Raw genomic sequence first — 23,599 nt, 5'->3', positions numbered from 1 at the left:
CAGTCCCAACAAAAGGTAAAGGCCTTGAGGACACAGACCTTGTCCATCGTTGGGGCCTGACACACAGCAGGCACCCCTATGCTTGTTCATCGATTTATAGTGGGCCCTTATTAAAGACCACGTGCTAAGTGGCTATGAGGCCTACACGCCAGCATGTTGGCACTTAACTATGAGTTAATCCTATCTTTTGACAAGGAAACTGCTTGTGTGTGTGTTGGGGTGGCAGGATGGGAAGGGAGAGGGTAACTCCATTAACGTGAGCCCCTTGCATCCCCAGGGAGTTGCCTAAGAGGCACACTGAGGTTAAAGCTAAGGGTCACAGGGCTAGTATCTGAGGTAAGATTTGAATCCAAGTCTTACATGAAGTATTAATAAAAATCTAAACTGCATCTTCTCCACAAACCTGTGTATAGGTAGGCATCACTGGGGCTAATCCAGTTTAGAGTCAAGACCAGGATGAAAAGAGACACACTCGTATGAGGGGCTTACAAGGTAAGATTTGATACTTGGCTTACAAAGATGGTGCCTCCATTCAGAAAGGGATCTAGTCAGCAGGGCACAGGGTGGTGATTCTTGTGTATCTTCGAACACTGGCAGAAAGGAAAAGGCACTGACTTCTTGACTTCTTTTGTGCCTTAGGTGACCAGGAGGTTTCTGGTTTGGTTTTGTCTCTTTGTTGTTGGTTGTCATTTTGGTCATTTGTGGGTTTTCTTGGCAGGGATACTGGAATGGTTTCCCATCTCCTCCAGCACATTTTACAGCAGAGGAAACGGAGGCCAACAAGGTGAAGTGACTGGCCTGGGTCACAAAGCTAAGTGTCTGAGTCTTCCTGATTAAACTCTGTCCACTTGACTGCCTGACGGCCACTACTACATATGCAGGGTGAGGTCACCTGACAGTTTTTTCCAGCAGGTGGTAGGATCCGTTTCTAGAACTAGGCTAAGAGCCAAATTAATCTATCTAAAGATAGGAGGCCATAGAGTTTATTTTCTCCCATCTGCCTGAATCACCAGGTAGGTAGGTGGCATCTCAGATGTAGTGCTTAACTTGGGAGTCATCTGAGTTCAAATCTTGCCTCAGACACATACTAGCTTACTTTGTAATGTCATTTAACCTCTGCCTTAGTTTTCTTATCAGTAAAATGAGATAATAATGACTTGGATAAAGGCATAGAGAGCGTATCTCTCAAATTTAAAAGTAGCTAACCCACTGGGTGACAGGGTATAAAAGGATTTTAACAGACTAGAATTGCACTGAGTCAAAGAAGATAAAACTTAACAGAATACATGTAAAGTCTTGCACTTAGGACAAAAATCAACTTCATCCAGTTTTAAGTCTGGGGCAGTATAGTTTGACAGCAGGTCAGAAAAATATGTTGGAGTTTTAGTGGACTTCAGGCTTGATGTGAATGAGCAGGGTGAGATTCTGGGTGGCATCAAAAGGGGCATAGCTTCCATTATTTGGGAGCTGATAGTCCAACTGTTCTCTCTGATGATAAGACACCATCTGGAGTACTGTGTTCAGTTCTGGAAACCACAGTTGAAGGGCAAGAGAGGATCTATGGAAGAGTAGCCAAGATGGTGAAAGGCCTTGAATCCATTTCATAGAAAGACTAGTTAAAGGAACTGGGCATGTCTGGCTGGGGAAAAGAAGCCTTGGGGTCGATCCTCATTTTCTGGTATCTAAAGGGTAATCATGCAAAGGACAGACTAGAGGTATTGTTTAGCCCCAGAGGACAGAACCTGAGTAGTGGGTAGATAGTGCAGAGAGGTCAATTTAAGTTTGAAATCAGGGGAAAAAACCTTAATGATTGGCTGCCCAAAAGATAGGCCACCTCCAAAGACGGAGGGCCAAATAGGAGCTGGTCAACACTTATGGGCTACATTGTAGTAAGGACTCTGTATTAAGGGTGGGACTCAATAGTCCCAAAGGATCTTTCTAACTCTCAAATTAGGTGATCCTGTTTTTGAATCTACCTCCAAGGATTGTTGGGAGGTAAGATATGTATAAAGTACTAATAAAGTTTAGCTACATTTATTGATTAACAAAAGCACTGCTCTTTCAGCATCCAACATCCACTGGCCTTGAGGTGAGGGGGCCAGCCCTAACTAGAGGATGTGCCTGTAGAAGGGATCAGCATTCCTGGGATAGTCTAAGGGAAGATGCTTCCCGACAGACAGAGCCCCCAGGCTGGCTCCTCCCATGGCAGAGGAGTGCTTCAACTTGAGCAGGGTGAAGCGGGAGAAAAAGCCATTGATTTTCTTTCCTTCAGATATGGTAGAGACGAAGCCTAGAATAGCAGAAAGAATAATGAGGGATGTTTGGGCACCATGACTTCCCCAGTAAACTGGGCCAATGGCTGCAGGGTCCCCCTGAAGAAACCCTTAGAAAGGACTGTGCCTGTACCTTCTGTATCTCACCAGCACCCAACACAGTGCCTTGGCACATAGTAAACACTTATCTTGTGGACAGGGAAAGCAGCCCCTGGTCTGATAGGGAGAGACACTAAGAAATGAGCCCCCAAACAGACCTAACTCACACTGGAGACAGACAACTACATAAGAGCAGAGAACATTGCACTGGAGTATGGGAAAGCCAAAGGGTCAGGGAGTAAGTGGGTTGCTGAAAGACCCCCTTCCCTGAGTCAGCGGGAATGATCCTCAGAAGAGCAGACCACAGATAAACTTCCAGAGGGGCAGGGTTCTTGGGCCAGGGAGGCTAGCTTTTGTCCTTGGGCAAAGTGCGAGGGGTTGGGGGGAGGCAACCTTGTGGACGCTACTCTCTGCCCTATTCCTCTCCCTGCCTGTTCCCTATTAGCAGGGGCACCCCGCCTCCCCCATTCACCTTCTTCTAACAGCTCCCAGCTCTTCCACACAGAGCCCACACACACGATGGGGAGGCCCAGTGGTCCTGAGAGAAGCTCCTGGGGGAAGAAGAGAGACAAAAAGGTAACTTGTAAACCTGAATGTGTTTATTAAGTGAGCTGTTATGGGGGAGAAGATGGGGTGCCAGCTCAAGGTCCTTAAGCCAACCAGGACTTGGCCGTGTCCACCCATCTGCTCTGGGGAAACAATTCTTGGAGACTTGGCCTGACTCTTCCCTTCTCACAGTGAATGGAAGGGGGATAACTGGGAGGTCAGAGGATCAGAGGATTTAGCATTGAGTCTAATACCTTCATTTTCTACCTGAGGAAAAGAGAGGTCCAGACTAAGGAAGTGTCTCCATCAAGGTCAGCCAATAGCTATTAAGTGGCAGAGATAGGATTTTAACTTGGAGTCTTTGCTTCCATACCCAGCATTCCTTCTCTACCAGATTTTGCTGTTTCCCTTTATTTGTACTAATTCTCACAGCTATCCAGTGAGGTAGGGGAGGGGAGGAAGGAGAAAGGGAGAATGGAGAGGAAGGAAAAGGAGGGAGGAGGAAAGAGAATGTGAGAGGGAGAAAGAGAGAAAGAGTATGTGTTTGGGCAAAGGGAGTCTAGAGTAGTAATTTACTACATGGTCCCAAAGTGTGCAAATTCCTGCTCTTGATGGAGATTGGGCAACTCCTCGGCATTTTGGGTCTGTGTATTCCCCAAACACAATATTTCATCTCCTGTCTTCACTCCTCCCATGACTGGGGGCCCTCCTTCTCCCTCCTTGTTTCAGGTTCAGCTTTAGTACTCTCTCAGACCTGAGGCACTTCTGATCCCCCAACTTTCTGCTTTTGTATTTTCCTAGTTGGGTGTGTAAGCTGTAGGAAGTGCTTCTTCAATGCCAGACATTGCTCTGAGGCACATCTGTAGTTTTTCCCACCCAGTGTAAGTGAGCCCTATTCCTTTCTTTCTGTCCTCATTTGCATGCTTTGCTCAGAGTAAATAACAAACATTTGTTGAATTAGAATAGGTGCCTGGGGATATCAAGAGGTGAATCAACCTACCCAAGGCCACCCAGCCATAATGGGAGGTAGGGCTTGGACTCTGGGCTTCCTGACTCCAAGGCCAGCCCTCTGTCTACTACGCCATGGTGCCTCTTGAAGAAACAGACCCAGATTAAGTGAAAGAAGAGGACAGAGACGTGGGACCAGGGAGCTAGGATAGCAGAGAAAAGAAGAGAGATGAAGATGGAATCAAAGTACGCCTCATACGAAAATGGGATTTCTATGCTTTTCCACCTCCCTCCCCACAATGCCCCAGCTTCCCCATCCCTTGCTTGCACTTACCGGGTCTATTTTGGGCAACACAGCCAGTACATGTTTGGCCAGCATTTCTCCAGCCTTCTTGAAAATATCAAGGCAGAGGCGGTCACCCTCAAAAGCACCTAAAATGAATGGAGAGGCAAACGGACTGAAGAGTGAGGGAGCCTAGATTCAACTTCATCCACCCATCCATCATTTGTCACTTATTTACTTCTGTATCAGTTCACTGAAATCAAATCTTTACAGAGCACTTCGAGTGCCGGACTCTGCACTAGACACTTCAAGGAAGGGAAAAGAATGAAAAAATTAACTGTGGGGAGTTCACAGTCTAGCTGGAGAAACAAGATCCAATGAAGACTTTTGAGCAAAAAGAGAAACATGGCCAAATGTAGGTGTGAGGAAGATTCGTGTGACAGCTGGGTAAAGAATAGATTGAAGGAATTGGAGTGGATGTAGGAATACTTGATAGGAGAATATATGAGAGTAACCCAGGTGGGTGGTGGCAGTGGGAATAGCGAAGGAGGGACAGATAGAAAAGAGGTGGTCGTTCAAAAATGGCCAATATTGGGGCAGCTGGGTAGCTCAGTGGAGTGAGAGTCAGGCCTAGAGACAGGAGGTCCTAGGTTCAAACCCGGCCTCAGCCACTTCCCAGCTGTGTGACCCTGGGCAAGTCACTTGACCCCCATTGCCCACCCTTACCAATCTTCCACCTATGAGACAATACACCGAAGTACAAGGGTTTAAAAAAAAATGGCCAATATTAGTCAATTATTGCATGTAGGAAGTGAGAAGGAAGAAAAAGTCAAAGAGAAGTTCAAGGTTATTTGTGGGCTATGAAGGGAATGATAGTGCCTTAGAAATAGTGAAGTCAGGATGAAGAATGGGTTTATGGTGAAAGAAAATTATCTCAGTTTTAGACATGTATTTGAGGGACTCTCAGTCTGTAAACAACTGGAGATATGGGTCTAGAACTGGTCAATTTTAGCTCTTCTTGATTTAGGGAAAAGTAAAGAGGAAGAGGATGGTGGGAAAGGAGTCACATTTATCCAAAGCAAAGGGATTTGTTTTTTCCTCACTATTGCTACCTGTTTTCCCAGAGAGAGCCAGGTGCTCAATGACCTGGGTGGAATGAGAGAGAACTAACATTTTAGAGCTACTGGAAAGATAAAGAAACTGAGCAACAGTGATACCAAAGAAGAGAGCTAATGAAACATTTCTTAAATGCACAGAAAAGAACTGAAAGAAGTTTGGAATAAAGCCTAGACAAGGAGGAGTTATAAAAATAACATGAAGAAATCATATACTTTTTTAGAAAGTAAACAATGAAATGGAGATTCAGTTTCACAGAAAAATCATCACTTTGTGATCAATGGATAAGGAAATGCTCGTGTGTGTGCACGAGTTCATGTGTGCGCGCGTGAATTTACGTGAATATGTATTCCCATGTGTGTATTTAGGAAAAAAAAAAGATTGTTAAAGTCTCCAGAGCAGAGCACTAAGAGGAGTTTATAGCTTTTGGTTAGAATGAGGTTGAATTCCTGACTCCCAGCCCTGCCCACTGCCCTTTCTCTTTATGGGGATTTTCAGGAACCAAGCTAGATAAGACAACAAGTCATGGCTTCCCACCCCATCCCTCCTGTACCTTCTGCAATTTTACGGCAAAATCCAGCAAATAAGGATTTGTCGAAGTCTCTATAGAAGCGAGTGAGCATTTCCATCCGATTAGATACCTGAGGGGCACAGAGAGGGGCTTAAATGATCATCAAAAAGGAGAAAGCTTTCCCAGGCAGCAACCATTGCAAAGAGTGGCAGCTTGTGTTATATGAAGACAACTGGAGGGAAATTCTGGAGAATTCAAAGAATAAGCTTATGGGTCATCTGTTCCATCCCCTCATTTTATAGATGAATCAGTTGATACTTAGAGGGAAAAAAGACTTGCCCCAGACCACAAAATCTCAACCCAGAACTCAGGTCTCTAGATTTTCATTCCAGGGCACTCTTCATACCACTTCTACCCTTTTTAAAATCAGCAGCCACTCCTATTTATTTATTTATTTGTTTGTTTGTTTGTTTGTTTATCTGTTTATTTTTTTAAACCCTTACATTCTGTCTTGGAGTCAATACAGTGTATTGGCTCCAAGGCAGAAGAGTGGTAAGAGTAGGCAATGGGGGTCAGGTGACTTGCCCAGGGTCACACAGCTAGGAATTATCTGAGGCCAGATTTGAACCTAGGACCTTCCAACTCTAGGCCTGGCTCTCAATCCACTGAGCTACCCAGCTGCCCCCTCTACCCCCGTAGCCACTTTTATAGGAAAAACTAAATCTTAGGACTTCATCCTGAAACCAGAGACCATCTAGAGTAAACCAAAGGCTTCATCTTACAAACCTAGAATGAGGTCTTGAGTTGCAGCAGGTGGTCAGTGACAGAAGTAGGATTTGAACCCAGGTCCTAAACACAGGTCCCCAGACTCTCAGTCCAAGACTTTGTCCCCATCTGCACTCAAGAATTCAATAACAACTTCCATCTCTTACACTGATTTTAATATTTCAAAGTACTTTCTTTAGAACAACCTGCCCTTTACCTCAGAGGCCTATGAGGACACTCAGTTCATTTGCCAGGGAGTTATTAACATAATAATCAATGTAATTCTAAATTAACATAATAATTAACAAACTGTGTGGCTTTGGGCATATCACCTTCTCTCTGGCTCTCATCTGTTAAATGGTTGGGCTAGATTGCTCTCTCTCTCTCTCTCCAACATTTGGAAATTTGATCTTTATTTCTATTGCAAGATACATAAGATACTCAAGATACCCAGTTTTGGTTCAGATATATGACACTAGTATTATTCATTTGATCTTTTCAAAAATCTGGTGAGGTTTGGTGATATTAAGATCTCTGTTTTATAGTTGAGGAAACTGAGGCAAATAGAGATGAAGTGACCTACCCAGGGTCACATAGCTAGTAAATATTTAAGGCTAGATTTGAACTGAGGTCTTCCTAACTCCAGACTCAATGCTTTATTGTACCAGTAAATACTTCTAAGGATGCCATGTAATTAAACTGCACCCTGGAGCTAAGATGGCAGAGTAAGGATATTTTGAGGTCACCCAAACCCATCTCCAAACAAGAATGCCTTAAAATGAATTCTGGAGCACCCACAAAAGACAGGGTGAAAGTCTCCTAGTCCAAGCCGACATAGCAGAAAAGACGCAATTCACTGGGGTTAAGAAGGAAGAGCAATCCAGTATATGTGAAATTAGAATTTGTTACCCTAAAAATTATAATCCCCAACAAAACTATGACTCCCAGAACCCCATCCACTTCCTGTCGTTACGTGCTGACGTAGACAGGATGAATTGGGTGGAGTTCCATATCTAGCTTTTTTTTCCTTCCTGTTGGCGGCTTTGGTGGAATGGGCTTTTTGAGCAGGTAGAAAAACTTAGTCATGTGGTTCTGTTTTGTCAGATAATAAACTTTATAAAAATAATACTTTATGTATTGAACATTAATTTTAATCTTACAATATTCTCCACCAAGGGAACTGACAGCAGGAGGTGGGGAAGGCAGGTGGGATGGATTCTAGCTTTCTCTATACAGCTAGCTTCTAAAAGTAAATAGCTCCAAGCCCCCTCCAGAGCAGGAGTAAGGCTGCCCCCTTGATGTGTACACTGTAGGACCCCAAGGAAGCCAAGGCTGACCCCAAACACCAGAGGAGAGACCACAATACAGGCTCATGACAGTACTCCCTCCATCCCAGGAATACAGATGAACTTCAACATACAGGCAAGGTCATGAAAAAGACAAAGAAAAAACCTGACTCTATAGAGTTACTTCAGCGACAGAGAATATCCAAATACAAACTTAGAAGAGGGAAAACAATGCCAAAACAGAACCATAAGCCTCAAAGAAAGGTGTGAAAGGATGTAAGATCCAAAGGAACTGGAAGAGCTTCAAGAAAAGGAGATTAAAGATCAGATAATAAGAGTGGTAGAAGAAAAACTGAGAGAAGAGACAACAGCTTGGAAAAAGATATACAAAAATCCACTAAGAAAATAACTCTTTAAAAAGTAGAACTGGCCAAATGGAAAAGGAAAGACAAAAGCTCAAGGAAGAAAATAACTCCAAAAATTAGAATTGGGAAAAGGGAAGATAATGACTGCATAAGACATCAGAAAACAATAAAATGAAGCTTTTTAAAATGAAAAAATGGAAGAAAACCTGAAATATCTCACTGGAAAAACAACTGATCAAATAGATCCAGGAGAGATAATCTATGAATCATTAGGATGGAGACAGCTTGGTAGCTCAATGGATAGAAAGCCAGGCCCAGAGCTAGGAGATGCTAGGTTCAAATGTAGCCTCAGACATTTCCTAGCTGTGGTGTGTGTGTGTGTGTGTGTGTGTGTGTGTGTGTGTGTGTGTGTGTGATAATGAGATTAAATCTACCTTGCCCATTCTTCAAATCTAATCACCAAAAATGTAAACAATTTCACTTAACTCACAAGTTGGGAGGTCTGTGACCCACATGTGCTAGAGTGAGTGACAAATCAGAATTTATTGACTGTCTCCTGGACAGTCCTAAGAAAAGCATCTGTTGTGATTGGACACGTAAACTAAGAAGAAGGCACAGGAAGTGATGCAAAAGAAGCCCCTTTAAAATAAAGTTCAGTAAGTTCAGCTTTCTTCTTGTTCGTGTCTTGGAGTTTTTTGGCTTCTTCTTGTTCGTGTCTTGGACCTGGAGGAGCACTGGACCTGGGACCCTGAGACCTTGGTGAGACTGTTCTTAAATCTTTCCCTTAGAACTACACGTGGTGAGTGAAGAAGGCTGACTACCTTAGCCTCCAGAGGGGCCCTTGATTGGGAGAAGCCCTCATGACTAAACCCCTTGCTAATTGACTTTTAGGCTCTCCAGCTAGACCTCTGGAGGCCTGCCAGAGTAAAGCCCAGACTTGAATACAAATCTAGTTCCTTAAGTTAGATCTCTTACTCTACCCTCTTCTTATCTCCCTACTTCCATTCTCTCCTATATTTTGTAAATAAATTACTAAGGTCATTTTAGGAATTGGTATTTATTCAGTTCCTTGGCAACCATACCTTTAAATATTAATATATCCAATCAAAAACCCCTTTTCCCTCTTACAAGTGTGACCCTGGGTAAATCACTTAACCCTAATTGCCTAGCCCTAACTGCTTTTCTGCCTTGGAATCAATACTTAATATCAATTCTAAGATAGAAGATAAGGGTTAAAAAAAAAAAAGAATCATCTGAATACATGAAAGCCATAATCAAAAAAAAAAGAGCCTGGACACCATATTATAAGAAACTGTTAGGGAAAACTGCCCTGATATTCTCAAACAAGAAGGGGAAATAGAAATTGAAAGAACCCACTAATCACCTCCTGGAATAGATCCCAAAATAAAAATTCCCAGGACTATTTCAGCAAAATTCCAGAGTTCCCAGGCCATGGAGAAAAATACTACAAGCTGCCAGAAAGAAACAATGCAAATATCTTGGAGCCACAGTCAAGATTCCACAGGACCTAGGAGCTTCCATCTTGGAATATGATATTGGAGGGCTTGGAATATGATATTCCAGAAGGCAAAGGATCTATGATTACAGCCAAGAATCACTTACCCCAGCAAAACTGAACACAAGGGGCAGCTGGGTAGCTCAGTGGATTGAGAGCCAGGCCTAGAGATGGGAGGTCCTGGGTTCAAATCCGGCCTCAGACACTTCCCAGCTTTGTGACCTTGGGCAAGTCACTTGACCCCCATTGCCTACCCTTACCACTCTTCCACCAAGGAACTAATACACAGAAGTTAAGGGTTTAAAACTATTAAAAAAAAAAAAAACTGAACACAATCCTCCAGGGGAAAAAACAGACATTTAACAAATAAGAGGATTTCCAGGCATTCCTGACAAAGACAAAGAACTGAAAAGAACATTCAGTGATCGAATAGAATACTTAGACAACCCCATTTCAGAAAAAAGAAACTGTACAAGCCATCAATGAAATCCTTGAGAAAAAAATTCCCAGGGCTACAAGTGAATTCTACCAAACATTTAAAGAACAATGAATTCCAATACTATGTAAACTATTTAGGAAAATAGGTGAAGAAAGAATTCTACCAAATTCCTTTTATTATGATACAAATATGGTGCTGATACCTAAACCAAGAAGAATAAAAACTGAAAGAAAACTATAGACCAATCTCCTTAATGAACATTGATGCAAAAAAATTTTAAATAAAACACAAACAAGGAGATTAGAATATATATCACAAGGATCATACACTATGACCAAGTCGGTTTTATACCAGGAATGAGGATGTTTCGATATTAAGAAAACTATCAGAATAATTGACCATATCAATAACAAAACCAACATATCTCAAATACCATATGATTATCAACAGATGTATAAAAAGCTTAAAATATAAGACCCCTTACTATTCAAAACAAAGCAAAACAAAACACTAGGAAATACTGAAATAAATGGAGCTTTTCTTAAAATGCTAAACAGCATCCATCTAAAACCATCCACAAGCAATATCTGTAATGGGAATAAGCTAGAAGCCTTCCTAGCAGCATCAAGGCTAAAGTACAAATGCCTATTATCATCACTATTCTTCAATATTATACTTGAAATGCTAGCTACAGCAATAAGAAAAAAAATTGAAGGAATTAGAATAGCCAATGATGTTATGATGGTATATTTAGAGAATCCTAGAAAACAAAAAAAACCTAATTAAAACAATAATAGCAAAGTTGCAGGATATGAAATAAACCCACATAAATCATCAGCATTTCTTTATACTACCAACAAAATCCAAAATCTAGATATAGAAAGAGAAATCCTATTTAAACCAATTATACTTAATATAAAATCACTGGGAATCTGTCTCCCAAGACAAACTTAAGAAGTATATATATGAACAGAGCTACAAAACACTTTTCACACAAATAAAGGCAGATCTAAACAACTGGAAAGACATTAATTGCTCCTGGGTAGGCCAAGCCAATATAATAAAAATGACAATTCTACTTAAATTAATTTACCTATTCAGTGCCATACCAATCAAACTACCCAAAAATTATTTCTTAGAACTAGAAAAAAAACATCTGGAAGAACAAAAGGTCAGGAATATCAAGAGAATTAATAAAAAGATGAAGGAAGCTGTAGCAGATCTCAAACTATATTATAAACTGGCAAGGAAATAGAGAAGTGGATCAATGGAATAGGTTAGGATATTAACATAGAGTGGTAAAATTATCTATTTTACACCTCACAATGTTCTCTATGTCTTGTTTGTTCATTGGTTCCTTTATTTGTAGGTCTGACACACAAACAATTCCATACTTCTCTAATTTACTTAAAGGTTATCACACTTTATTTCTGCAAAATTTAGGCCAGTGAACTTGACTTTGATTCCTAGGAAAATTCTAGATTAGATTACTAAAGAGATGGTTGGTGAACATCCAGAAAAAGAAGCAGTGATTATAAGAGCCTACCGAGTTTCATGGAGGGCAGGTCATGCCAGACTAACTCTTAAACCGGTTTACTTTAGTTCCTCATCTGAAAATGAAGGTGTTGGATTCAGTGGCCTCCAAGATCCCTTTCAGCTCTAAATCTATGTTCCTATGAACCACCTAAGCTCCTCTGACTTCCTTACACCCACCGACCTATAAGCCTCCTTCACCCATCCTTCCAGGTTCCCAAGGTTGTAACTTTGCATTTTCCTGGACTCGATCCTTGTTCTACTCTTGCTGCATATGTGTATCTTGCTACCAAAGTCCTACGTGAGAAAACAGACTCCCCACCCCCTCCCCAACCAACCAAGACCCTGTTCCCTACTGCTGCCTCTTCTTCTTCCCCTCTACATCCAGTCTGGGGCGGATAGGGGATGCGCAGGGGGTGGGGGTGGGGGTGTGTGTGTCCTACCTTGAAGTACTCCATCATGGCATTTTTGACATGGCTTATGTCACATTTAGACACCTCCATGTTGTCCATGGTGTCAAAGACTGTCTTCACTGCCTTATGTGAGATCCAATAGGCTGTGGAAGAAAAGGGTAAGCTTAGGGCTAGAAGGGCAATTGATGGTCTTTGTGGCCCAAAGGGTCAGGACCGACTAAAGGAGGTGACACAGTGACAGAGTGTGAGAGCTAGACCCCAGAGCTTCAGGACCCTGAACCCGAGGAGCGTTCTGCCTAGTACATGGTAATGTGCTGCTGCCACAGTAACGTTGGAACTGGGGAAAGTATGAAGGCTTCTGAATGTAGAATCAGAGGAGATGAATTCAGAACTGGCACTTGTTCCCTCTGCCACCTCAGGCAAGCTATTTCCCCTCCCCGGGTCTGAGTTTCCTCATCTGTAAAATGAGATTGGATTAGATGATTTCTGAGGTCCTTCCACCTAAAACTGTATGATTCTGTCTCCATGTGGGACCCGGAGGAAGGGGTCCCATCACCTTTGAGGTACCTTGGAGCCTGGAGATGCTGCTATACTCTAGTATCCACTCAGGGACTACTTAGGGTCTGGAGACCAGGAGGCTCGATGAAGGAGCCAAAAGAGAAGACTCAGATGGGGATTAAGATCTTCAAGCATTTAAAAGGCTTTCATGCTAAAAAGTGTTCAGACTTGTTCTGCTCAGCCCCACGAGGAAGCACAAGCCCCATGTGGGAAAAACTTCCTAACAATTAAGAGTTTGTTGGGGATGTCATGGGGGATTCCCAGACACAGAGGGTTCCCTCTTTAGTGAGGTTTTCATAAACTAGTTAGAAGCAGCTAAATGCCACAGGGAAGAGAACTCTAGGCTTGGAGACAGGAAGACGAGTTTAAATCCAGCCTCAAACGCCTGCTAGCTGTGTGATCTCTGGTCAAGTCACTTAACCGCTTCATTTTGCCTCAGTTTCCTCAATTATAAAATGGGGATCCTAACAGTGCCTATGTCCCAGGGGTTTTGTCAAGTGCTTTGTAAACCTTGATGCACTCTGAAAATGCTAGCTGCTGTTACTCTTATTGACACAGAATCGAAATCACGCAGTGTCTTAGTTGGGAGGGTTTTCATCCTGTCTAACCAGTTCTGAGCAGGAAATCCCTACTACAGCTCCACCAAAGGGTCTCTGAGCTCTGCCTGAAGACCACCAGTGACAGAGAACTCATCACTTCTAGAAGCCACCTGTTCCATCTGTGGAAGAATTTGTCGGTAAGTTTTTCTTCATATTGGATCTAGATTTTCTTCTGCAACTTTTACTTATTGCTTTGGATTCTGTCCTCTAGGGTCAAGCAGAGCAGTCCCAATCTCCCTTCCAAACAGCCTCTCAAATACTTTCTTAGAGGTAGCTCTTGGGTGCCCCTGAGCCTTCCCTGCCAGGACAAACATGCGCAACTCCTTCCAATTATACTTCAAGTTCCATCCTGGACTGCCTGCCCTCCTCTGGGGGCTTCCGACCTAAAATGGGTCCCAGAAATGAATATACACCCATCCTCCCACCCCCCACCCCCAGTGGCATTTTATTGGGGTGGGCATGTGGATCTGCAATGGCATTCCATGCATTGAGATATTCCCTCACAAAGTCAACAGTCCCTGCTCTCAAGAAACAGTACAATGAGAGAGAATATGAAAAAAACTACCTACGAACAAGATACACTGGACATAACTAATGTAGAGCAACCACTAATATCAAGAGGAGAGGGGAGGGAGGCTAGATGGCATAATGGATAGAGCGCCAGGCTTTGGAGACAGAATGTTCTGGGTTCAAATCTAGCCTCAGACACTTCTTAGCTGTGTAGCCTTTGTTGAAGAGTTGCCACTAAGAAAATAAGGTGGTGGTGGTTGTTTTTTAAGGGAAAAATTTTCCTGCAGAAGGTGGGACCTCAGCTGAGATGTGAAGTCAGGGAAGCTGAGATGTGGAGACAAGGGGGCCAAGAATTCCAGGCATGGAGGACAACCAGGGAACATACCCAGATGGGAAAGGGCGAGTCTTGTGTGAGGAAGAGCAAGGAGACCTGTGTCACCGGATTAAAGAGTACATGGGCAAGGAATTAAGGTTTAAGAAGACTAGAAAGTCCCATAGCAAGAAGCCAGCCTATGTAAGGCTTTAAAAGCAAATTAAAATTTTCTCTTGGATGGTGGAGGCAAAAGGAAGCCAGTGGAGCTTCCTGAGCAGTAAGGAGGACATGGTCAGACTCACAGCTTAGAAAGAACAATCTGACAGCCAAGGTTAGGCCCCTGCCCATCAGCACAGACTGGTAAAACTTGCTAAAATCAGAACTGGCCAAGTGTGGAAAAGGGATAGAAAGCAGAAAGGGAGGGAGTCAGCTCCCCCTCCCTGGAGGCCTTCAAGCCAAAGCTGAATGACCACTTGCTGGGTTTGCTGTAGGATTGAGGAAGGCTTGATGGCCTCCAAGGCCCCCTTTCCAACTGGAGAGTCTGGGATTCCAAGACTATATAAAGTAGGGAGGGCAGCTGCTCTTCTACGTGTGTTTGGGATGCACAAGAAGGAAGGATTCAAAGCAGTGGGCCATGGCCAGAACACGAGTCCAGAGAGGAGCCGGAGGGCATTGGACAGAGAGAGATACAGTGGATGGTGCCCCCATTTTCCAGTCCTCACCAGAGCCTTCATCACCCAAGAGATGTCCCCAGCCACCACATCCTTTCTCGGAGCCATCGGGGTTGACCAGTCTGCAGGTGGACCCTGTCCCGGCAATGAGCACTATACCACCTGGAGGGAGAGTGCGAAGAGCTCAGCAATTTTCCAATGACAGAGACGGGGCTAAAAACCCACTCCCAGGAGCCTGGAGGAAGTGGGGCAGGATCTTATTCTTCTGCCTAAGGACACTTCTCAGACCCCTGGTAAAAGTAATGGGGAATAGACTGCAGGAAAGTCCTCGTCTTGTTGGGCCCTTTCTCCTAGGGAGGGAGGGCTGGTATGACAAGGGGATAGAGGTAGACTGATTCCTGGCTGCCTTCCTCCCAGGCCATCCTCCAGATCTCTTTATAAAAAGGCTACCTTAGGGGGCAGCTGGGTAGCTCAGTGGAGTGAGAGTCAGGCCTAGAGACAGGAGGTCCTAGGTTCAAACCTGGCCTCAGCCACTTCCCAGCTGTGTGACCCTGGGCAAGTCACTTGACCCCCATTGCCCACCCTTACCAATCTTCCACCTATGAGACAATACACCAAAGTACAAGGGTTTATTTAAAAAAAAAAAAAAAAAAAAAAAGGCTACCTTGGACATACTCGCCCCTAACTTTAACGTGCTTACTTTGATTCCCTTGTGGGGACATTTCTCTGCCTCTAGGTGTGCTTAGCCTGTGGTCTACAAAGTGATTGTTTTTCAATGTAATTATAGGCCTTGGTCATCCCATACATTTTATTTTATGCATCTAAAAACATTATTCTGAAAAAATAAAATAAAATAAAAACATTATTCTGAGAAGGGGTCTATGACACAAGAAAAGTTAAGCCTCTGCTCTCAAACCCCTCCCCAACATTCTTTGCCCTCCTTCTCTCCCTGCTCTGGACTCCCTGGCGTGGGACAGCTCAGAGGATGTGTACAGTGAAGTTTAGGCACTAAGGAGGTGAGTACTGCCATTTCCAGGCAATGTCCCCTCCTCCAGGGAGGGAGCCAGGCCTCCGAGGGTCCCCAGCTGAGGCAGCCGGTCTTACCCTGGTCTGTGGCCGTGGCAATGGAGCCAGCTGCATCGGTAGAGACGAAGTAGCTGTTACTGAGGGCAGGATAGCGAAGTTTTAACTCCTGAACCAAACTGGACACTGCTGCTGACTCCTCTGCCCCGCTCAGGGTCAGGCCCTGCCGTTCAGAAAAAAGGTCAGTGTGGTGGGCTGAAAGTTTTCAGAACCACCTTTGGCCCTCCTCAAGAATCTTCAGTGGCTCCCCTTTATACCCGCCGCCTTCAGTCACCCCCAAACTCTTTATCCCAGAACTCAGTCTTCTACCATCTGCTTCCAACTTGTCTTTGCTGGCATTTAGGGGACAGCCGAGCTGCTCAGTGGGCAGAGCCAGGCCCAGAGGCGGGAGGTCCGAGGTTCAGATGGGGCCTCAGACCCTTCCCAGCTGTACCCACCCCGCCGCCTCACCCTTAATGTGCTCCTGCCCTGGAACCAATGGGCAGTCGTGGGCTCTAAGACAGGCGGTGAGAGCTTTAGAGCTGGCCCTCCGAGGCTCTCTCATCCATCCCTTCTGACAGAAGGGGAAACGGAGGCTGGCGTGAAGACATGATCTTACTGTAGACTAATTCCCCACGAATACAGATAAAACCCAGTAAAGAGAGCCCTAGGCTAAGGGCCGAGCAAGGCTCAGAAGGGCCAGATCCCCTCCAGCGGGGTTGGGCAGGGCAACCCCCCCCCCCCAAGAGGCAGCTTGCTAAGCTGCACCTGGAGGCTGAACAGAGGGGGAGGCATAAGCTGGGTAAAGACCCCAGGACAGGAAGGGCCAGAGCCAGGCGCTTCTTGCTAGCTGTGTGACCCTGGGCAAGTCACTTCACCCAATTTGCCTCCATTTCCTCTTCTGCCAAATGAGGAGGAAAAGAAAATGGCGAACCATTCTAGTGTCTTTGCCAAGAAAACACCAAATGGGGTCACAAAGAGTCGGACACGATGGAAAAGGACCGGACAACGACAATTCCTGATCGGCGGTGTATCAGACAGAGAAGAAGCCTCAGTCAGAAAGACCCGAGTTCAAGTCCCTTTTCTGAGAGCCACTGGCCAGAGAAGCGCGGGACCCGGATAGCTCTCTAAGACTTTAGACTCTAAGATCCGGGAAGCTTTAAGGTTCAGAAAAGTGCAACTCCTCGGAGAGCGGGAACGTTCTTTCATGGATTGGGGGACGAATCCGGCCCCCCAATCAAGAAACCACACACCCCGGCGCCTCCCTCGGGCTCCGAGAGTGCCCGTCAGAGCGAGCCGAAGGCAGGAGGGGGCAGATGACGAGCTCAGGGAGAGGCTGACGGGGGCAAGGCTCAGCCTGTGCCCTCTCTACGGCTGCTGAGTCATCCCTTAATCAGGCAGGCCTGGAGGCTCAACCTTGGCCCGACACACCCCGGGCAGCCCGGAGGCCTCTCGCCCCCCAGATCCCCTGGGACTCCCGGCCCGACTCACCAGGCTGCACAGCGGCATGTGCACGTCTGCCCCGGCCTTCCTCTTGGCTTCGGTCACCATGGTATTGATCCTATCTGCGCACACCTCCAGCCCCGTCAGCTGGTCCGGGAGAGAAAAGGAGTTAAGCGGCCTTCGGGCCGGCCCCAGGAGCCCAGAATCCTGCCGTCCGGGCAGGCTCTCCCTCCATCCGGCCCCCAGGCCCCGCTTACCCACTGGTTGGTGTTCGGACCTTCCACTTCGGACAGTATCTTGGCATCCTGATTCAGCAGCATGACCTTGGAGTGGGTGGCTCCCCTGGGGAACAGCCCAGACTCAGTGTCCCCTGGCTCTGAGGGGGGAGACGCAGCCCCCACCCAGACGGGGAACGTCCCATCCCACCCCATCTCCCCAGGCTCCTTCCATGGGGCTCTGTCGACCTTTCTCTTCTTGGACCTCCCATAGATCAATATGTAATCAATGAGGCAGACAATGTTTGGGGGACCCACGTAAGGAAGTCCTAATGAGATTGCTAAGGTGGGCCAATGGGTAGAGCGCCGGGCCAGGAGGCAAGAAGACTCCTCTTCCCAAGTTCAAGTCCAGCCTCTGACACGTGCTAGCTGTGTGACCCCGGGCAAGTCACTTCAACCGGTGTGCCTCAGTTTCCTTGTCTGTAATATAAGCTGGAGAAGGAAATGGCCAACCACTCCAGGGTCTTTGTCAGGAAAACCCCCAGCAGGATCACGGAGAGTCAGACACGACCCAAAAAGTTATCATCATAGATACTGGACCTACCATTACACACCCAATTGGCGTCAGAAGCAAGACCCAAACCCGGGTCTTTATGGGTTCAAGCTGCCTCTGCCGAGAGCCGGTGTTTTCAGAGAACTCCCCCCGCAGCTACTTTAATGCTCTGCCACTTTAATGCCCACAGGCACCTCTCCTCCAGTTCTGGTTATGATCTGGGCCACGAGGCTCTGCCAGGGGCTCCGGTCTGGGTCACCAAGTGGGACCTCAGTTCCCAGAACCCGCCACCATTTGAAGGCCCCATACAGGAAGCAACTTGCCCCAAGACCATGCTGTTAGCCATTGGCATTAAGGGAACTGAAACCCCAGTTCTGGGCTCCCCACACCAGAAGCGGACTCTGAAGAAAGTGTAGTTTGGCAGCGATGGGAATCAGGTCGAATTCTGATGGCGTGTGACCCGGGGTCCCCCTCTCTGGGCTGCTTGCCGAGAGGTACCCACCAAGGCATAAGAATAAAGCTGTGACCCAACAGCACACAAAGACTGGTTAGAGTGGTTCCCCAACTTTTTTGGCCTCCCGCCCCCTTTCCAGAAAAAAATATTACTTAGCCCCCTGGAAATTAATTTTTTTTTAAATTGTAATAGCAATTAATAGGAAAGATAAATGCACCTGTGGCCATCACTGCTCCCTCCCCCCCCCCCCATCACTGCAGCACCCACCAGGGGGTGGTGGCGCCCACTTTAAGAATCACTGTCTAACTTAGACAGTTGTTGCAGCCACCATTGTCCCTGGTGCACTTGGCATCAGGAAGGACCAAGGATCAAATGCTGCCTCTGTGTCATCTTGGACAAGTGACTTCTCCCTTCTCTAAGGCCTCAGTTTCCTCATCTGGCAAATGATAAGGACAGCAGGCCCATCACCTCATCCAGAGGGAAGGAACAGGCTCCATAAAATTCAAAGCACTCTAGACTTGTGACCCAAGAGTTCCACTCAGCCTCCACTAGGTAGTACAGGGAATACTGCCTGGAGGCAGGAAGACTGTCCTCCTGATTTCCAATCTAGCTGGGTGACCCTGGGCAAGTCACTTCACTTCACCCTGTCGGCCTCAGTTTCCTCCTCTGTCAAGGGAGCTGGAGAAGGAAATGACAAATCACTCCAGTATCTCTGTCAAGAAAACCCCCAGGGGGCAGCTGGGTAGCTCAGTGGAGTGAGAGTCAGGCCTAGAGACAGGAGGTCCTAGGTTCAAACCCAGCCTCAGCCACTTCCCAGCTGTGTGACCCTGGGCGGGTCACTTGACCCCCATTGCCCACCCTTACCAATCTTCCACCTATGAGACAATACACCGAAGTACAAGGGTTAAAAAAAAAAAAAAAGAAAAGAAAACCCCCAATGGGGTCACAGAGGCAGCTGTGAGTGAAATGGCAGCAATAATAAAAGTTCCTGTCCTTGATTCTTCCTTTCTCCCTTCAGCCAAGATAGATAAGGAGAAGCCCATGCCTTTAGGGGTGGAGGATCCAACTTCTCCCCTCCTATCTCAGCCACACAGTCCTCTGCTTCCTCCTAAGGAGCCTTTGCACTCACTCACTGACTGGCCCACCACCTTCTACTTAAGGCTTTTCCTAATCTAGGGGGGAAGATCTTACCTTGTGAACCTGCCCATCTGGGTACATGCCATCTTCCCCAATAGAACATACACTCCTGTTCCCCAGAATCTAAGTCAGTAGCTCAGGGGTTGGCAACCTTTTTGGCCGTGAGAGCCATAAATGCCACATTTTTTAAAATGTAATTTTGTGAGAGCCGTGCAGTGCTCACAGTGCGCTCCTGTAACAGCGCCTGAAAAAAATGGACTTTATGGCTCCTGCAGAAAGAGCCAGATCTGGCCCTGAAAAGAGCCAGGTATGGCTCAAGAGTCATACGTTGCCGACCCCTGCAGTAGCTGGTTCATGGCCCTGTGGGCTAGCTGTGCAAGTTTTCTTGATGAGGGTCACTGGAGTGGTTTGCCCTTTCCTTCTCCAGTGGATCCTTCCCCAGGGTCACACAGCTAGGACACGTCCGAGGCTGGACTTGAATTCAGGTCTTCTCTGGCTCCAGGCCAGTGCTCTAACCACAGGCTTTGAAACCCTTGGCTTCTGGGGCAGCTGGGTAGCTCAGTGAATGGAGAGTCAGGGCTAGAGATGGGAAATCCTGGGTTCAAATCTGGTCTCAGACACTTCCCAGCTGTGTGACCCTGGGCAAGTCACTTGACCCCCATTGCCCACCCTTACCACTCTTCCACGTAGGAGCCAATACACAGAAGTTAAGGGTTTTAAAAAAAAGAAAAAAAAGAAACCCTTCACTTCTGTCCTAGAATTGATACTAAGGATGGGTTCTAGGATGGAAGAGACATAAGAGCTAGGCAACTGCGGTTAAATTCCTTGCCCAGGGTCACACTGTAGGTAAGTATGTCTAAAGGGAGTTCTATTAAAGTGTCTGATGGATTAAATTAAATTAAAAGGCCCGACTCCCATCCTGGTCTGAGGGGAGGATGGGGCTACAGGAGAGAGATCATAAAGGAAGAATCAGCAGATACAAACGATTCTCCCATCTTTGTATCCAGCTCTAACCTCTCTGCTCACCTCCAATGGCATATTCAACTCCAACTGCTTTTCAGACATCTCCAACCTGGTATCCAGTAGATAGCTTCAACACATGTCAAAAACTGAACTCATTATCTTTTCCCTTAAACCCTCCTCCCTCAGGGGAAGAGAACTTCCTTCCCCATTACTGTAGAAGGCTCGGCCCTCTTCCTGGTCCCTCAGGCTCCCAACCCAGGAGTCATCCTAGCCTGCCCCTATTTAAGGGGCACTAGAAGCCTATGGATTTCGCCTCTGCTGCCTCTCGCATCAATTTCACTTCTTCAACACCTCAGAGATATGGATTTCACTTCTGAAATACCTGTTGGTTTCACCTCTGCAATTTCACTTCTTGGACCCCTCCCTTCCCCCATGTTGATTTCACCTCTGAAATCCCTCTTGTTGGTTTAGCCTCTTACATTTCTCTCATCAGTTTCAGCCTCACCCATCCAGACACTGGCCCTACTCTAGTCCATCTCTCATCACCTCACACCTGGACTATTAGATCTTTCTAAGGTGACATTTTAACCACCTTGCCCCCATATGTAATAAACTCCAGTGGTCCTCTGCTGTTTCCAGAATTAAATATAAGATCAGGTTTAGCTCCTTTTATTTTCTTTTAGGCCTTTTGTCACCTGCCTCCTCCCTACCTTTCCAGTTTTCTTACTCTGGCATTCACATCCTCCGTGCACTGTGAGTCAATGACATTAGCATTAGTCCTAACTTTCTCACATGACACATTCCCATCTCTCTACTCCAGGCATATTCTCTGGTTCTCTTCCTCATCTGCAACACTCTTCACTCTCATCTCTGCCTCCTGACTTATCTGGCTTCCTTCAACTCTCAGTTAAAATCCCACCTTCCACAAGAAGCCTCTCCTGATCCTTTTCAACAAAGATTATTGCCTTCCTTCTGGGATAATCTCCAAATTAACCTATCTTTTCTTTGTCTATACAGCAGTCATTTCCATGTGGTCTCCCCCATTAGAATGTGAGCTCTTTAAATTCAAATCTGGCCTCAGACACTTACTAGCTTAGTGACCCTGGGGAATTCACCTAACCCAGTTTGCCTCAGTTTCCTCATCTGAAAAAGTGAACTGAAGAGGGACAAATTAGGTGGCTCAGTGGATAGATAGTCTGGCCTGGAGATGGGAGGGCCTGGCTTCAAATGTAGCCCCAGATATTTCTTAGCTGTGTGACCCTAGGCAAGTCACTTAACTCCAACTCTAGCACTTACTACTCACTTCTGTATTGGAAATTATTCTAAGACAGAAGGTAAGAGCTTTGAAAATAAATAAATATTAGTTGACTTAACTGACTGGATATGGGGAAGGGGAGTGAGTGAGAAGGGTGAATGAATACAAGGCTCACAGGCCAGGAGCACAGAGACCAGATTTGCTGATGTTTAAAGATCCAAGTTCAAGTCCTGACTAATCCTGGGCAAGAAGATTTAACTCTCCGGCCTCAGTTTCCTCCTCTGTAAAATGAAGGGGGCTGGATATTCTGTAAGGGCCCTTCTAAATCTGAATCTGTGATCCTACAGGGGATGGTCTGCTCTCTTTCCGACACACACCTCGTCTCCCTCTCTTTCCCCGCCCCCCCTTTCTCATTCTCCTTTTCCTTCTCCGTCTCTCTCCCTCTCCCACGTTCTCTTCTCTCCCTCTCTCGTCTCCTCCCTCCCCGGAGTACAGTCCCACGCACACTCCCAAACGCAGGCGGCAACCCCTGGCCTCACAGATCCGGGCTCCTTCTTCCACCCGGCCCCGCAGACAGCGCAGAGCTGAAAGCGTGTCCCGCCCCGGGTCCATCCCCCGCGACCCCACCTCCCCGGGGGCTCTTCCTTGCGGGCCCCTGGCCCTAGCGCTCACCCCTCCACGCCTCCGTACAGTTCTAACATAGAACTTCCTCTCTCCCGGTCCAAAGTTGGGCTGTTCGGGATAGCGTCTAAGTTCCACTCTTCTGACGCTGGACTGAGCCACGTCCAGGTCGGCAGGTCATGTGACTGCCTCATTGTCTAGCCAGCAGCTGATTTCCGCAAAGCTGAGGAGGGAGGAGCAGTGGGAGCCCGCCCAGAGGATGAGGGAGCCTGGGTGTGCGAGTGCTAGTGTATGTGTGTGAGTGTGTGCGCGTGTGCATATATGTGCGCGCGCGCGTGAAGGGGGGGGGCGATGTGCGTGTCTGTTACGTGTGAGCGGCTGGGCCCCAATAGGAAATGCCAAGGCAGATGGAGCCTCCGGGGATGCTCCAAGCAGAGCTCAGGGCGGGGGGGTTGCCGCCTCCAGCTCCTCCCAATCTGGGCGGTCTGGGGTCCGTGGGGTGGAGAGTTGTGTAGGACCCTGGCTGCCTGGCTAGGGAGGCACTGCCCAGGGCGAGGCTGTTCGGGCGTCTCGAAGTGTGCCGGGGGTGGAGGTCCTGGAGTGAGGCGGGGCCGTGCGGGGTACTGGCGATGTCGGGAGCCTGCTCGGTGCTAGCAGCCATGACTTAGATTGTCGATGGTGTTAGGGTATTGTAGGAAGGGCCGCTCTTTCTGTGGGTCTGTGTGCTCCAGGGTGCGTGCGCTCCTCCTGGTCGGGGAGCCTACTGGGGCCAGGACTCTCCGCTCCCTCCTTCCTTCTCTCCTGTTCTAGTGGAGAGAGAGGAAAGATTGCGTCTTCTGGAGGCGCCGAGCAGCCAGGAGGGGGCTCCCCAGATCAGCGAGTGTCTTCCCATCAATGGCCCTCCTTCCCACCAGAGAAGGGTCCCTCACTGTCTAGAGACCTTGCCACAAAATGCTTCCGCATCACCGTCTTCTCAGATACATCATCACTCTGCCCTTCCCTACTGAGGCATATGTTAACCTGAAGCCAAGGGGCTGGCATCCTATGAAGATTCACCTGCACTCAAAGACATTTTCCCTCAGAAAGAAACCAGCAAGGGGCGGGGGGGGGGGGGGGAGGGGAAAGGAAAAGGGGGAATCACACAAAATAAGG

The 23,599-nt window shown here is 46.8% G+C and overlaps 1 protein-coding gene across 2 annotated transcripts; it reads right to left on the bottom strand.

The window, feature by feature from the left end:
• Positions 1–1,314: 1,314 nt before the first annotated feature.
• NAGK (N-acetylglucosamine kinase) lies at positions 1,315–22,647 on the bottom strand. 2 transcript variants are annotated; one of them, XM_044663028.1, is made up of 10 exons: positions 22,499–22,647; positions 17,507–17,591; positions 17,298–17,396; positions 15,849–15,990; positions 14,796–14,906; positions 12,124–12,236; positions 5,819–5,906; positions 4,201–4,298; positions 2,845–2,923; positions 1,315–2,290 (listed from the first exon to the last, which is right to left on the bottom strand). In XM_044663028.1, the coding sequence occupies exons 1-10, from the start codon at positions 22,639–22,641 to the stop codon at positions 2,109–2,111; spliced, it is 1,140 nt and encodes a 379-aa protein (XP_044518963.1). In that variant the 5' UTR covers positions 22,642–22,647; the 3' UTR covers positions 1,315–2,108. The 2 variants fall into 2 exon arrangements, with proteins under 2 accessions (XP_044518963.1, XP_044518964.1); XM_044663029.1 differs by lacking the exon at positions 17,507–17,591 and having other exon boundaries at positions 22,499–22,544.
• Between the last annotated feature and the right edge of the window lie 952 nt (positions 22,648–23,599).

Source organism: Gracilinanus agilis, chromosome 2 (assembly GCF_016433145.1).
Source record: "Gracilinanus agilis isolate LMUSP501 chromosome 2, AgileGrace, whole genome shotgun sequence".
Classification (NCBI taxonomy): domain Eukaryota; kingdom Metazoa; phylum Chordata; class Mammalia; order Didelphimorphia; family Didelphidae; genus Gracilinanus; species Gracilinanus agilis.
Note: the sequence above shows the minus strand (reverse complement) of the source record. Positions and strands in the feature narration are given on the sequence as shown.

Excerpts from the sequence above, each read along its gene's own strand:
- NAGK (XM_044663028.1), bottom strand. The coding sequence starts at position 22,641 with ATGAGGCAGTCACATGACCTGCCGACCTGGACGTGGCTCAGTCCAGCG. Across the intron at positions 15,991-17,297 it reads ACATGCCGCTGTGCAGCCTG|GGCCTGACCCTGAGCGGGGC; the intron begins GTGAGTCGGGCC and ends TCTGAACGGCAG. Across the intron at positions 5,907-12,123 it reads CCATGATGGAGTACTTCAAG|GTATCTAATCGGATGGAAAT; the intron begins GTAGGACACACA and ends TGTGCCCCTCAG.